The 14,173-nt window shown below is 57.9% G+C and overlaps 1 protein-coding gene across 1 annotated transcript; it reads left to right on the top strand.

Moving 5' to 3' along the window:
- Positions 1–638: 638 nt before the first annotated feature.
- Positions 639–13,944, top strand: AQP1 (aquaporin 1 (Colton blood group)). The gene is made up of 4 exons (XM_059933642.1): positions 639–1,103; positions 10,672–10,836; positions 11,128–11,208; positions 11,884–13,944. The coding sequence occupies exons 1-4, from the start codon at positions 714–716 to the stop codon at positions 12,061–12,063; spliced, it is 816 nt and encodes a 271-aa protein (XP_059789625.1). The 5' UTR covers positions 639–713; the 3' UTR covers positions 12,064–13,944.
- The last annotated feature ends 229 nt before the right edge of the window (positions 13,945–14,173 follow it).

The following is a 14,173-nucleotide window of genomic DNA, read 5'->3' as shown; positions in this document are numbered from 1 at the left end:
CAAGCTCTCTGCACCCTCTGATGCCTCCGTGTCCCCATCACCTGAGGCCTGGCCGGTGGGGCTGGGGGCTCTGGGCCATTCCTACAGTGACATCCAGTGGCCAGGTCTGGGCCAGGTGTGGGAGGCCCAGACTGCCCCTGGGGACCCCTGGACCTGTGGACTCCAGACTAATGTCACTCTGAGGCGGGATGGGGATGCCAGGCCAGCACTGTCATGGTGCCCGCCTCCAGGAGGGCAATGTCTACCTGCTGAACCCAGGCGCTCACCCCGCCCCATCCATCTGGAGCGCCTGGCTTTGTCCTCGGGCACCCCCTGAGCTTTGCACACAGGGCGGGGACACCTGGATTTCTCTGGCCCTCTGAGCGGGGCCAACTTGGAGGAATTTCTCAAAGCCTATTAGAGCAGTGGCTGCCTCCTGCCTGCCTCCTCGGGCTGGGCAGGGCTGAGGGCGGAGGAAAAGAGGGAGGGAGGGGAGAGAGGAGGAAGGGAAAAGAAGTTGGCAGGCTGACAGCAGAGCTGTGTCTGCATCCATCGCTGAGAGGAGGCCCATGCGGTGTGGGGCGGGCCACGAGCAAGGAGAGGCCTTCCTCCCTTTGTGCTCCCCCCTTCTCCTCCCCCCAGGGTCCTATAAATAGGCCCAGCCCGGGCTGTGGCTCAGCTCTCGGAGGGAGGCGAGCACCAGGCAGCGGTCTCCAGCCAAGCCCCCTGCCAGCATGGCCAGCGAGTTCAAGAAGAAGCTCTTTTGGAGGGCAGTGGTGGCCGAGTTCCTGGCCATGACCCTCTTCATCTTCATCAGCATCGGTTCTGCCCTGGGCTTCCAGTACCCGATAAAGAGCAACCAGACGACAGGTGCCGTCCAGGATAATGTGAAGGTGTCACTGGCCTTTGGGCTGAGCATTGCCACGCTGGCCCAGAGCGTGGGCCACATCAGCGGAGCCCACCTCAACCCGGCTGTCACGCTGGGGCTCCTGCTCAGCTGCCAGATAAGTGTCCTCCGGGCTGTCATGTACATCATGGCCCAGTGCGTGGGGGCCATCGTCGCCACTGCCATCCTCTCGGGCGTTACCTCCTCCCTGCCCAACAACTCGCTCGGCCTAAACGCGGTGAGTGGGGTGGCCCCAGGCTCTGGGGGCTCAGTGCTGAGGCGGCGCTGGTCTCATCCTCCGCCCATTGTGCAGATGGGGACACTGAGGAACAGAGAGGACAAGAGGTTGCTGGAGGTCATGCAGAGTTGGGACTGGAAGTCGGCTACGCCTGCCATCCAGAGCCTGTTTCCTGCCAGGCACTGTGGGGAACTGAGACCCAGCATGATGGTCTTGCCCATGTCCCCTGAGGGCCTCTGTTGTGGGGAATAAGCTAACAGTTGGGCCAGCAGTTCCTCGCCCCCGGGCTGTGGTTTCTTGTCCCGCCACTCCCCAGCCCTGCCTGTGCAGCAGCTCTCTCCCTGTGCAGCCTGGACCCTGGGGACACCCTGCCCGCTGTCCCCAGCCTCCCTGCACCACCTGCCCGGCATGTTCTGCAGCTGGTCACACAGTCCTGTGTGAGCAGGACTCCCCTGGAGGGGGGTCACTCAAGCCTCCAGGCAGCCACACAGGTCCCCCAAACACGCTGCCTTCAACGAAAAAGCTCCTCTTGCTCTTCTGGCCCCGGGGATGAGACAAAGATGGGGGGTGAAAACACTTTCTGGACAGCCTGCAGGTGGCTTTCCTGGATTACAGCAAGCGGGGCGGGCGGGGGGGGGGGGCCGGAGCGGGCGACACCTTGCCTCCTATCTGGGTCCACTCTCTGTCACCAGACACAGAGAGGTGTGGCGCGTGTGTTTGTGTCTGTGAACGGTGTGTGCACGTGGGTGCCGGCATGGGTCTCCAAGTCTGTGGCAGCTGGCTCCACCACTTCTGGAAGTGTGTCTGTGAGCACGTGAGTGCTGCTGTGTGAGCGTCCCCGGGGGTGCGTGTGTCCCTGCGTGCGCCCACCGCTCGCGGCTTGAATGGGGCCTGGCCTGGGGGCACTCATGAGAAGCAGATGTGGGGGACTGGGTAGGAGCTGCGGAAAAGAATTCCTCCCGGGCCGCTTAGCACAGCTAATTGGCCGTTGGCGGCAGCTGCCTGCTGTCGCGGACCTGGGCTTTTCCAGACCCTCAGCCAAGTGCAAACTCAGACCTGGCTTGGGCCACAGCAGGGGGAAATTTGGCCTGAGAGGCTGAGTAAGGCTTGGAGGAGGTCTCAGAGCACCCGAGGGGTTGTTTCCACAGGGAGGGAGAGAGGCAAAAGAGCAGAGAGGAGGAAGCAAGTCAGGTCGAGACTGGCGGGGCCTGGGCCGGGCAGGCCGGTGTGGGAGAGTAAGGGAGCCGGCCAGGGGCTCTGCAGAGAGAGCCGTGGGTGATTAGAGAAGCAACTGCCCTCTTGCTTCCCAGCCAAAGTTCAGATCCCGGTGCTGCAGCAGGGGGAGGCTTGGCGAGGTCTGTGCAGAGGCAGCTGGCGTGACCCTGCCAAGGAGGGATTAGCACTTCTTCTGTCACAGTGACACCTCACCCAGCCTAGGACTGAAGGTTAGCCCTGCGGCCTGGAGTTTAGACTTTAGCCGGGGAAGATGTGGTCACGGTGGATGTAAGGCCCTCCAGGCCTGTCTCTCCAGTGGGGGCAGAGCCGGGTGACTTCGGGGAGTGCGTACTGGGTAGGGTATGGATCACATTGGGGCTCAGCTGGGCACGATGGGGATTGGGAATGGGTCCTCCTAGGGGAGGAGTTGAGTCTCCCTGGGCCTTCTGGCCCCCTCTTGATCTTCCCTCTCAAGGGACAGGCAGGACAGGCATCTGCTGGCCGACTTTGCTCTCTCACGTGGGCATCCCAGGCAGCCTTGAGGAGGGCAAGCACCTACCTCTGTGCCATCTTGATCTGGCCACACCCTGCTTTAGTGTGCCTTTCCCTCGCAAGGCTCCATTTTCCAAAGTCACCCCAATACCTGAGCTGGATGGGTCGCAGAAGGGGGAGAAAAAGGGGCCCAGCCCTGGGCGGGGAAGCAGGCAAGTTGGGTTCAAGGCCTGGCTACTGCTAACTTGTTGAGTTTTCTTGGAGTTGAGAACGCTGAGCCTCCAAGAGGGGACCTAGGTCTCTTGATATCTCTTGGCCACACCCATACTACTAACAAGCTTACTTTGTGGACTTGAGTTTATCACTCTTCCCAGGAAGGTCTGCCTAACAGGAGCCCAAGAGGGGCCATGCTGAACATAAGGGCACTGAGGGCTGTGGTAGGGGCCCAGGGACTGCCCTGGCCACACCATGGAAGTTTGGGGTCCAGAAGCACAAGTCCTGGGCTGAAGAACAGGAAAGGGGTCCAGAACACTGAACCTGGGATCTGAAGAGACCTGGCAGGTGGCCTCAATACCTCAAGAGGGGCAGAGACCAGCCTACACAGGTGACACACTCTTTCCTCCAGGCTCTGGGGGAGGCTCCCACAGCCCCTTGAGTCCCGAGCCCCACCCCAGCCCAAACCCATTGTTGGCATGGAGATTTCCAGGAAAATAGGGAAAGAAGTGGCAGGAAGTGGTTGGAATGAGTCAGGGGGTATCCCCCGGGGACATGCTGGGGACAACTTTCTCCTCACTGAGTCAAGGCTCAGGATGTGCCCCAGAGGGACCAGGGACTTCTATCCAGCCTGGCGCATCCTGGCTGGTTCTCAGAGCCAAACCCTGATTTTGTTCCTAGAGTGAGAGGCTCAGATGCAGGGGGTCAGTGCCAGGTCTGCCCTGCCCTAGCTCAGCTACTAATACCCTGTGTGATTTCATGCAAGCAACCTTGTCTGTGTGGCCCCAGCTCCCATCTGTGGAGAGGGGAGATCGCAAGGTATGGCTGGGCTCTGGGAAGTCGAAGATGCTCCTGAACCTTGGAATCTGGACCATTCGCCTGCTCTTTTCCCTCTTCCCCTCTCTGGCTTGCTCGCCCTATAAACGTGACTGTCACTGCTGCAGACTGAATGCAGGGCTGAGTCAGCCCAATCCCTGCCCTGGGAAGCCCATGGTCCTGTGCAAGATAAGCCTGGTGCACATCTGTCCGCGATAGGGGGCAGGAGGCCGGTGCGATAAGAGGTATCAGGGCACCTGGGAACTTCTGACTTTGAGCTGTGGTGAGGGCCAGGAGGGCTTCAGGGAGGAGGTGCCATGAGAGCCTGAATGTGAAGACTCCGGGGTGGGGGGAAGGGGCTTCTAGGTAGAGGAGGTCATGTCCTGAGAGTTGTGGGGTGTGGCTGACGGGGGGTCATGGTGGGAGGCTGGAGCTCTGGAGAGAGGTGAGGGCTCAGGGTTCAGGCCAGTGTCTACCTGCGTCCAAGAGGGGACTGGATGCCAGGCCATCCAGAGCCTCCGATTTCAGCCCCTTCGGGGGCTCAGGCAGAGCGCACACTTCCCTTATTTGGGGGTCTTTTCTCAGCCCCATTGATTCTGGGCCTGACTGCCTGGGGCCTGTTTCTACATGGTGCATCCAGGGCCTGCCTTTAGCCCCAAACTTCCCACTTCCCCAGTTTCCTGGGCCTCAGTTTCCCCAGCCACAGAATGAGAGCACCCCCCCTCTCCCTAACGCCCCCTTCCCCATGCCACCGGTTCTTCCAGAGTTGAGGGCCCTCGGCCTCCCCCAGAGCTGGGGGTGGGCTGGGGGAAAGGGAAGCCAGTTTTCCGACGGCCCTGCCCAGGGAGGGGGCTGGGGGCTGGGTGGTGTTGCCACTGATGGGACATGTAATTACTGTTTCCAGCCAGAACCAGATGAGGGGGAGGGCACAGAGCGGGGCAGGAGCTTTGCGGTGGAGACTTCCCTTACCACGGAGAATTCTTAGGCTCTTTCCCCCATGAGAGCCCTCGGAGCAGCCCTGCCCGCCCCATGTTGCCCACCCTGACGCCTGGCCCTAGCCAGGGCTCGTTGTGGGAATCCTCATGTGAAGGAGCTACGCTCTGAGAGGGGACATGGCCCGCCGGGTTCCCTCGGTCTAAGGGGACTTGCCTTGACTCCCCCGTCCCCAGGTCACAGCCTCCCCTCACACCTGGAGCCTTTAGCTCACTGCAGGCCAATCCCACGCTGTCTCCCCACAACCTGATCTCAGGCCCAAGTAGTGGTCCGCGCTTTCTCTGGGGCCCTGCCCAGCAGGGGTGCCTTTAGCCTTACCCACCAGGGCTTTCCCCATGCAGGTCAAACATGCCCCCTGCCTCGCCTTGAAGACTGGTTTGGGCAAGCTTTCCTGGGGACACAGGGAGCCCTTGGTTCTTGCTGGCAGAGCCCCCCTGGGGGGCCATGGTCCTTGCCCTCTGGAAGCACCGATGGGTCTGGGGTCTCCTGAATGGGCGTGGGCTGAGCCCACATACCTGCAGGTAAGGGCAAGGAAACGTTGTCCTGGCCCAGGGTCCCCTCAGCCAGAGCCTCTCTCTGGGGTCCAGAGGGGCTTCTTACCCACGGTGGTGCCCAGGGGGTAAGTGAGGGGCTGTCTTTACACAAGGAAGGAGCTACAGTCCAACGGGCAAGCGCACCCTGAGGCTGGAAAACCTCAACTCAGAAGAGGGTAGAAAAGGCTGGGAAATGCCCATTCCTATGAGCACTTCCTTTCAGTGCCTGAAATCCCACCATCGGGACAACCAGAGGCAGGTGTCTGCTCAGTGTAAAGAAAGACGCTTTTTTTTAAAAAATTGGGGAAGGGCAGCCTCCAAGTCAATAAGCTCCCTGTCATCAGGACTGTGCAAGTAGGGTCTGTCAGGCAGCCGGCTGCTCTGGGGCGTGTGTCTGTGGAGGGCATCGGGCGGGCGGTTACAGGTGGGTGGGAGGTCCTATAACAGGCTCCGTGCCATATGGAGACCAGCGGTTCAGATGGCCATGTGAGAATCCTGCACTCGGGATCCTGGCCCGGAGGGTGACCGCAGGTCTTGGGGGCCGGGGTCCCACGTCAGGCGGGGAGGAATCCTGGACAAGGTCTGGGGCTAGAATCTGGGCTGAGGCCTCTATTTTACTGGTAAGGAAACCGTGGCCCACAGAGGCATGGAGACGTGCCTAGGTTGCACAGCAGATGATGGCAGGCAGGACCCCCCAGCCTCCTGCCTCCAGCCCTTGATTATCTCTGCTGCTCCAAATTGCACACATTTATGCTGCACCAGTACACACACGTGCACTCACACACGCAATGGTACATGGCACACGGGCACACATACATGGGCATGAAGCACACTCTCAAGCCTGGGTGGTTCCACTCAGGCCCTGGGACCCTAGGAGGGTACGGGGAGGGTGGTCCTCAATGGAACCTCTTCCTTTCCCGGGCAGGAGGGCAGGGTTGCCCTGAAGTGAGGAAGGGAAGAGGAAGCCGTTGCTTTGTGTATTGTTTCTTGTCAGGAAGATGAAATGGCTTCTGGGAGCAAATACAGAGCTCTTTGAGACCTGCCTCTCTCTCTTACTCAAGGGGGCTTCCTTCCCTTCTCCTCCGTCCCCAGCCAGTAGTGGCACTTGTGTGTGGGAGTGCAACACACAGGGACAGGGTGACACACTCAGAAATGCATCAGACACACAAGATGAACATCTAGGGCCACACAGAGAGCCCTGTCCCAGCCTCCGCGAAGCCCACCTCCGTAAGAGATGGCACCCTGCGTGATAAGGATTTTCAGAGACAGTTGAGATGCATCTGGCCGATACATGATTAGTTTATCTGAATGTCCCACGTGGGCTGAAAAAGAGGGTATCTTCTCAAATATGGAGGTGCAGGGCTTATGCATTTTCCTTAAATCAAACTTGTTAATTGTGTGGTTCAAATCTTCCCTGTTCATGCTATTCATATTTTTTGACTCTTCATTCCATCAGTTTCTAAGAGAGGGTTGTTAAACCCTTTCACTCTGGTAGTGGACTGATCATTTTCTTCTTGTAATTCTGTCAATTTTTGTGTCATATATTTTTAGGTTGTATTGTTTAGTGCGTACAGGTTGAGAACTTTTGTAACTCTTGGATAGACTTTTTGTTTACTTATTGTCTAATAAACCTCTTAATGTCTAATGAAAAAGAAAAGGAAAGAGTCACACCTGGACACATGTGGTCACCCACAGATACCAATCTACAAAGACACACAGAGGCACACAAAGCCGTGGATCCTCAGAGGCACATGCATGCCGGAACAGTCACGGAGGGGTGACGTTGGGGGGCTCACCGATGCCCCCCTCACTGGGAGTGCTGAGTGCTAGAGGCAGTGGGTGTGTGGGGCAGGCCTCAATGTCTTCCCTCCCCTGTTCTTTGAGAGTGGATGCCCAGAGCCACAGCCGGGCCTGGCTGTGGGACCTGCTGTTCCCCAAGGGTGGGACGCCATGGTGCCCAGGCCAAGCTGGGGCCCTGGCCCTTAGAAGCTACTTTGGTCATCCTGCCCATGGGCAGTGGGGAGTGTTCCAGGCCCATTCCTGGAGAGGTCAGCCTTGTGCCACCCTGGTGCCTGGGACACCCTGGCAGCTACAGAGCATCTTCTGCCAGCTCCTCGGGCCAAGCTGGGAATCGTCAGGACCCTTAGCCCAACCTGTGGGTAGCCCGCACCTTGGCCTGTGAATGTGGGTGGCACAGACCCCCGGAGCAAGGATTCTGACTTTGCTCTCTCCTTCCTGGGCCTTGGCCTCCTTGTCTGTCATCTCACAGAGCCTTGAGCAGGCTGTCCTGCAAGGTCCACAGAGACCAATGACTGGCCTGTGGTCTCCCAGTTAGACAGCAAATGAACCAGCCCTGCCAAGCTCCAGAGGGCTTCCCTGGCTGCCTCTAGAGAGGGTGGAAGTGCTAGAAAATTAGCATCGTCTGCTACTTCTGTCACCACACAGCGAGCGTCCCCTTTGAGGTCTGGGCGGGGAGATGAGACGGTGTCCCCATTCTGTCCCCACCGAGCTCCCAGGCCAGGGGGTCTGAGGCACCCACACAGGAGGCAGAAAGGTTACTTCTCTGCAAGATATGCAGGCCATTCAGTGAGGGCTCGGCAGAGTGGCAGCAGAAGTTAGTTCTAGCCAGGGACCCAAGAAAACTTCTTGGTGCTAGTGGAGTCTGAATTGGGCCTTGAGAGTGGGCTTCAATGGGTTTGATACAAAAATGGAGAGCTTGCATCTTTCTGATGCTTTAACTAAATGTGTGGATTTTTCTGTTTTTTATACTTGTGTTCAGAAAATTGATTGTTACCTTTTTTTTTTTTTTTTTTTTTTTGGGCCTTCATCAGTGAAATATAAGACCTGGACTGGGCAAAACTACCTGGGGATGTGCAAACATTTTTTTTTTTTCAACTGGGATTAGCCCTATTTAAGCAATTGTGTCAAATTTAATAGGTTGTAAACAGGAACATAGGGTCTGAATTTTTACTTGCTCTTTTCTGGACATCAAGTTTCAACAAACCTTTAACTATCCCTTCCGATTTTGAGTTATCCGGTTTTTTTTTCAGATGTAGGTAACACAAGTGCTTTGGCAGTTGAAAGAGCGGAGGTCATAGACATGGAAACAATCAGGGGAATCTTCCTGCTGCTGGTGGTAGTGGTAACGGGTTTGGGGAGAGGAAGGTTACTCACCCATGTGGTTCTGGGCTGTCAGGTTCTAAGAGCTCTGGGCAGCTAGGAAAGGGTACATGCTAGGGTTCCCAGGGCAGGTGTCACTTCCTGTGGACAGGTCATGGCACCAGGCCCCCTGCTCTGCTCACTTTGCATGAAAAGTGGTGTCCTTGGGCAGAGCAGGGGCTGGGATGCTCAGACCTGGTTAAGAATGGGTTGGTGGGGGGGGGGGGTAGATGAGCTTGCCCAGACCACATCTGTGAGGAGAGTGTGGTGGGGATGGGGAGTATGAAGCAGGAGCCACTTAGAGCAATGGCTCCATTAATCAGTGTGGAGGGGCTGGTTTCAGGACTCCTGCCAGCTAGCAATTATGCGGAGCCTGGAGAGCAAAGGAGAGAGTGTGAGGAGGAGCCCTGGACTTCCTGAGCGCTCAGACGCGGAGGGTAACAGCAGGTGTGAGTGTGATGGGCATGGGTACAAGCTGCCCGTCCTCACCAGCCTCGCCTCCAAGGAGCCTGTCCCGGCTCCAGGGAGGCCTCACTCCCATCTCCACACTCTTGGGCAGCAGAGCCTCTCCCCTTCTGCCTGTCCCCCTACCCCATTCCTGGGGAGGAGATGAGAAAGAGCCCGAACAAAGCCACAACCACTATCCTGATCCCTCCTGCCTCTGCAGCCCTTCCCAAATGCCCCAAGACTGTCCCCACAGCCTTAGAACCTCTGGCCTCTCTGGAGAATGGGAAGGGAAATTTAGATCTATTTTACAGATGGGGAAACTGAGGACCAGAGAGGGCGGAGGCCATAGTCATGGTGCCAGCAAATAGGAGAGCAAGGACCTGAACTCAGGGTTTCTGCCTCCACAGCCCCACGTTGAGGTGTGAAGAAAACTGGGTATTGCCCAGAGGGCTGGCTGAGCTGAGGGGCTGCAGCCCTGGGGTCGGCCAGGAAAGGCCCAGAGCTGGGGCTGCAACACAGGGGAGGGGATGTGAGTCACTTTCCTTGTGACCCAGGGCTGCAGACAAAGGCGGGAAGAGAATTGTTCTTGTAGGATGGCCTCAGGGTGGGGCTGAGAAAACCTCTGGATGGTGGTGGAGTGCCCTCCACCTAGGACTCTGCAAAATGCCCTGTGGCCTTGGGGACAGCCCCACTCCCCTACCCTCCGGATGAGACTTCAAGTTCAGTCTTATTTGGACATACCGGCCTGGGAGAAGGCAGCCTCCTGGCCACATCCAGGCATCTTTGTGGGGGTGCTTGTGCTGACATGGCCCAGCTCCCCTGTGTGGGCATATCTGGCCCCTGGGACCCTCATGTGCGGGAAGGTGCAGGGGCTCCCTGGGGAGGGGTCTCCCTGGTGCAGCTGCAGAGGGAGGGCTCCGGTGACCTCACAGCAGCTCCCATTCCCTTCTTTTTCCATGAGTCATGTTTCTAAAAGTGGCCCAGGAGCAAGTGGGAGCCAGACGGTGGTGGTGCGGCCCGCGTGGCCAGAGAGAGGGAGGGGCTCTGGGCCAGGAGGGACAGGGAGGGGGCAGATAGGGAGGGCAGGGCTCAGAGGAAATGGGAGAGAGACACTGGACCAGGGGAGAGACAGACAGAGGTGGGGAAGGAGACAGAGGGTGGGGATGCAAGGGACGTAGGCTCAAGGGTGAGAAGAACACAGGGAGCTGTGGCCAGCTAACTGAGGAAGGCCCTCCCCATCTTTGGGAATTTTAGATGCAGCAGAGGATGGGGGGGAATGTTCAAGCCTTTTGGAGTAAGAAGCAATGTCTCCAGCTGGGCCCTGCCACCCATTTTCTTCTCTTCTTTAATTGTCCCTGAATGTCCCTAACCAACTCCTCCCATGTCTAGGGCTCACCTGTCGCCTATGGCCTTGGTACCACCAGGGTACCCCGGCCTGGATGTAGCTGGATGCAGAAGCCCCGCCCCCAAGCAACCCCAGGCCTCTCCGGCCTCCAGAGAGAGTGCCACAGTGTTTAGGCCAAGCTGGCGCTTCCTCAACAGGTGTGGGAGGGGACAAGGTCCACTAATGGCTGTATGTGCTTGAGTGTGGCCTTGCCAGGGGCTGATGCGATGGGCTCTGAAGGCACTGAGGGTCTGGCCCTGGGTGCCCGGGCCTGGGGGCCCTGGGACGCAGTTCTTACTGCCCCTCTCCCTTACAGCTGGCCCCTGGCGTGAACTCGGGCCAGGGCCTGGGCATCGAGATCATCGGCACCCTGCAGCTGGTGCTGTGTGTGCTGGCCACCACGGACCGGAGGCGCCGGGACCTCGGGGGCTCGGCCCCGCTTGCCATCGGCCTCTCTGTGGCCCTGGGGCACCTGCTGGCCGTGAGTGCGGGACCTTCCCCGGTGGCGGTGGAGGTGGGGAGGGCGGAACCAGGCTGTTGTGGTGTCCTGTCAGGACAGTGGGTGGGACCCCAACAGGGCTCATGTCGTGGGGTGGGGGGACCGCCTACCTGGGAGAGGAAAGCGCAGGGACCTCCTGACCATCTTTCTGGGTCTGTCACTTGTCTGTTTCCTCTCTGGTCCTCTCTCTCCGTGTCACCCTCTCTCTCCCTCTCCCTCTGTCTCTGTTTCTGTGTCTCCTCCCCTGTTGCCCCTGCCCCTTCCCCCTCACAGATCGACTACACAGGCTGCAGTATTAACCCCGCCCGGTCCTTCGGCTCTGCGGTGATCACGCGCAACTTCCAGGACCACTGGGTAAGGGGTCGCAGGGCTGCCCCGTGGAGGTGGGCGGGAGGTTTTGGTGCCTTATGGAAGACCTGCCCCCATCCTGTGACATTATGTCCCATCACAGAGGCTCTGGGAGATGGCCAGGGTGGAGGAAATAGGGCAGCTGAGACCTGAGATGAAAGGGCCGGTGGGCTCACGCCTCGGGTGACGTAGGCCAGCCTCCCGTCCCAGCTCAGACCTGCCCCATGTCGACCCAGTGCCTCTTGGTGCCTGTGTTTCCCGAGCTGGGAGGTGTGGGTGTGGGAGTGCCTGCTTCCCGCCCAGTTCAAAGGTCTCGGCACCTGTAAGCTGAGCACGACACAGAGTCAGTGCCCGAGGGATTTAGCTGTTCCCACTGTTGCTGTTTCTTTTCCAGGCCGCTTTTGATCAAACCAGACTGTCTCTGGGGCCTTTTCAAAGCTGGGGAGGGTGGGGCAGTGGCTACCCTCAAGAAGGGGCTGGTCTGACCACGGCAGGCGCCGAGGCAGGGGGACGCCCACTACCAGAGTCCTGCCTTGGGCCAGTCATGGGGGGCACAGGAATGGGGATGCTGGGGTTCAGGCACGGGTGGGAGGGAAGCCAGGCGGTGGCGTGGTGCAGCAGGGGCCTCAGGGTAAGCAGGTCCCATCAGACGCCCTCTGAGCACGTCTGCTCTGTTCCTAGATTTTCTGGGTGGGGCCGTTCATCGGAGGAGCCCTGGCCGTGCTCATCTACGACTTCATCCTGGCCCCGCGGAGCAGCGACCTCACAGACCGCGTGAAGGTGTGGACCAGCGGTCAGGTGGAGGAGTACGACTTGGATGCCGACGACATCAATTCCAGGGTGGAGATGAAGCCCAAATAAGGGGGCCTGGCCCAGGCATCCATGTGGGGGGAGGCAGGGGCGGGTGGAGGGAGGGGAGGGATGAAATCCATATTGTAGACACTCTGACAAGCTGGCTCAGTCACTCCCCAAAGATCCACAGGACCTGCATAGTCAAGCCTGATTTGGGGCTGTTTCTATCACCTTCTTTCTCTTTCTCTGTTTCCTGGCCTCAGGACTTCCTGGGGACCAAGATTTTCCAATTACCCACTCCCTTGAAGTCACAGAGGAGGTGAAAGAGAGGGACCCACCTTGCTAAGTTGTCCCCTCAGAGTGTGATGGGAGGTGTGCCAGATAGTCCCCCCTCATCCCAAAGTTGCTCACCAACTCACCTGCTGCAGGTGCCTGGGGCTCCACTGTGATTGCTTTGTGCCTTTGGGCATGGCCCTCTATCCTGTAAAGTGCACTTGCCCCCAAGGATGCTCTGATGGGGAAAAGATCCCAGCAGGTGCAGTGGTAGGGGCAGGTGGCAGACAAGCCTCGTCCTGGCGACCTGGCTCACTTCCAGGGCCCCCCTAGATGTGCTGCATGACCTTGCGAAGGTCTCAATCTTGGGGCCCCAGTGATCCCGTCTGTAAAGTTGCAGGGACAGGGAAAGCTATAGGGGCCTGAGGCCCCTCTCTAGGATTCTATAAGTGTAGACACACTGCAGGTTCTGGAAGATGTAGTCTGGACCAGTGCTGCTTCTTCCACTTGCCAAGTATATAGTTGTACCTACACACCTATGTGAACACGTGTACATAGGCATACATGTTTCAAAGCAAAGAGCAGCAGACCATCCAGCCATTGGAAGTTCCTGTTCCTGGGGGGAGCAGGTCTGATAGTGGTTCCACTGGACAGAGGCTGCTCTTGTAGAATGAAGGTCATTTAGAGGGCGAGGGAGGAATGCCCATATTCCTTCACTGAGTTGTAGTTGATCTTTTCCACCTATCACTGCATCACCTCCGTCGTTATTTGGTTCTTCACTTTCTCCTGCCAGTGCAGACACAGGTCACCATTATGCAAGTGCGTTTATTAAAGGGCACTTGGTCATCTGAAGGTTATCAAGCCTGAGGACACATGACCGTGATTCGGATCAGCCCTCGGCGGCAGATGCCCTTGTTGGACACTTGGGGGTGCTTCTAAACCCCCAGCTGATCCCAAGGGAGGAGGAAGAGCAGATTCCCTCCTTATTCCTGAGCTCCTGTTTGGAGGCATTGGGGGCAGCTGGGTGACCTGTACAGGCTGCCCAGGTCATAGTCTTCCCTCCTCTTTTATCTGGAGGGGAGAGTTGGTCTTGACCTGAGGAAGTAGCTATGGCTGCAGCCCAAGGACAATTCAGAGCACAGTCTGTTTGGGGGCAGCTATCTACCCAGTCTATTCAATTCCACCAGGGTCAGAGCAGGTCTCCCTATGTGCCTGTGGCCATGATGGTGACAAAAACTGAGAGACACAATACACAGGTATCTAGAAGCAGCAGGATGACCAGGAGGCCCTTAATGGTCATGACCCATCATGATATCCACACACTCCCTTCTCCATTTCCTAGCAAAAACCTCTAGCCCATTTAATAGATAAACTGAGGCCCAAGGACCCACAGCTAGATAATGATTTGGCCAGGCCTAGCAGCCAGGACCATGTCTCTGGCTGCTCCCTGGACTGTGAGACTGGTCCCTCTCAGTCCCAGCTTCTGCATTTCTGCCTGGGCAATGGCCAGGGGCCAGGAGGGGTGAGGGTTGTGCTGGAGGGGAGAAGGGCACAGACCCATCCTGTCCTGTTCTGGCTGCTGCACACCAGAACCCTGCATCTGTCTGCTCTGCATATATATCTCTTTGGATTTGGAATTTCATTATATGTTAAGAAAATAAACAGTAATATAAGTCATCCAAGCTCTCTGGAATGAAGTTTTCTTTCTTTTGCCACCATGTTCCCACAAGGGATCTCTGGGTCTGAGAGCTTGGGCCCACTCCTAGGGACCCAGTCTGAGGGGGAACCACTGCCTGCCCTCCTGCCTCCAGGATCCCTGGTCTCAGGGAGCAGACACAGCCCCACCCAGAACTCCATCTGAGAGACACAGGGTCTTGCCCCTCATTTTTGATTCTGACCTGTGAAA

Source organism: Balaenoptera ricei, chromosome 9 (assembly GCF_028023285.1).
Source record: "Balaenoptera ricei isolate mBalRic1 chromosome 9, mBalRic1.hap2, whole genome shotgun sequence".
In the NCBI taxonomy this organism is placed as follows: domain Eukaryota; kingdom Metazoa; phylum Chordata; class Mammalia; order Artiodactyla; family Balaenopteridae; genus Balaenoptera; species Balaenoptera ricei.
The sequence above is the reverse complement of the archived record's forward strand: the minus strand, read 5'-3'. Positions and strand labels throughout refer to the sequence as shown.

Excerpts from the sequence above, each read along its gene's own strand:
- AQP1 (XM_059933642.1), top strand. The coding sequence starts at position 714 with ATGGCCAGCGAGTTCAAGAAGAAGCTCTTTTGGAGGGCAGTGGTGGCC. Across the intron at positions 1,104-10,671 it reads ACTCGCTCGGCCTAAACGCG|CTGGCCCCTGGCGTGAACTC; the intron begins GTGAGTGGGGTG and ends TCTCCCTTACAG. Across the intron at positions 10,837-11,127 it reads CCCTGGGGCACCTGCTGGCC|ATCGACTACACAGGCTGCAG; the intron begins GTGAGTGCGGGA and ends TCCCCCTCACAG.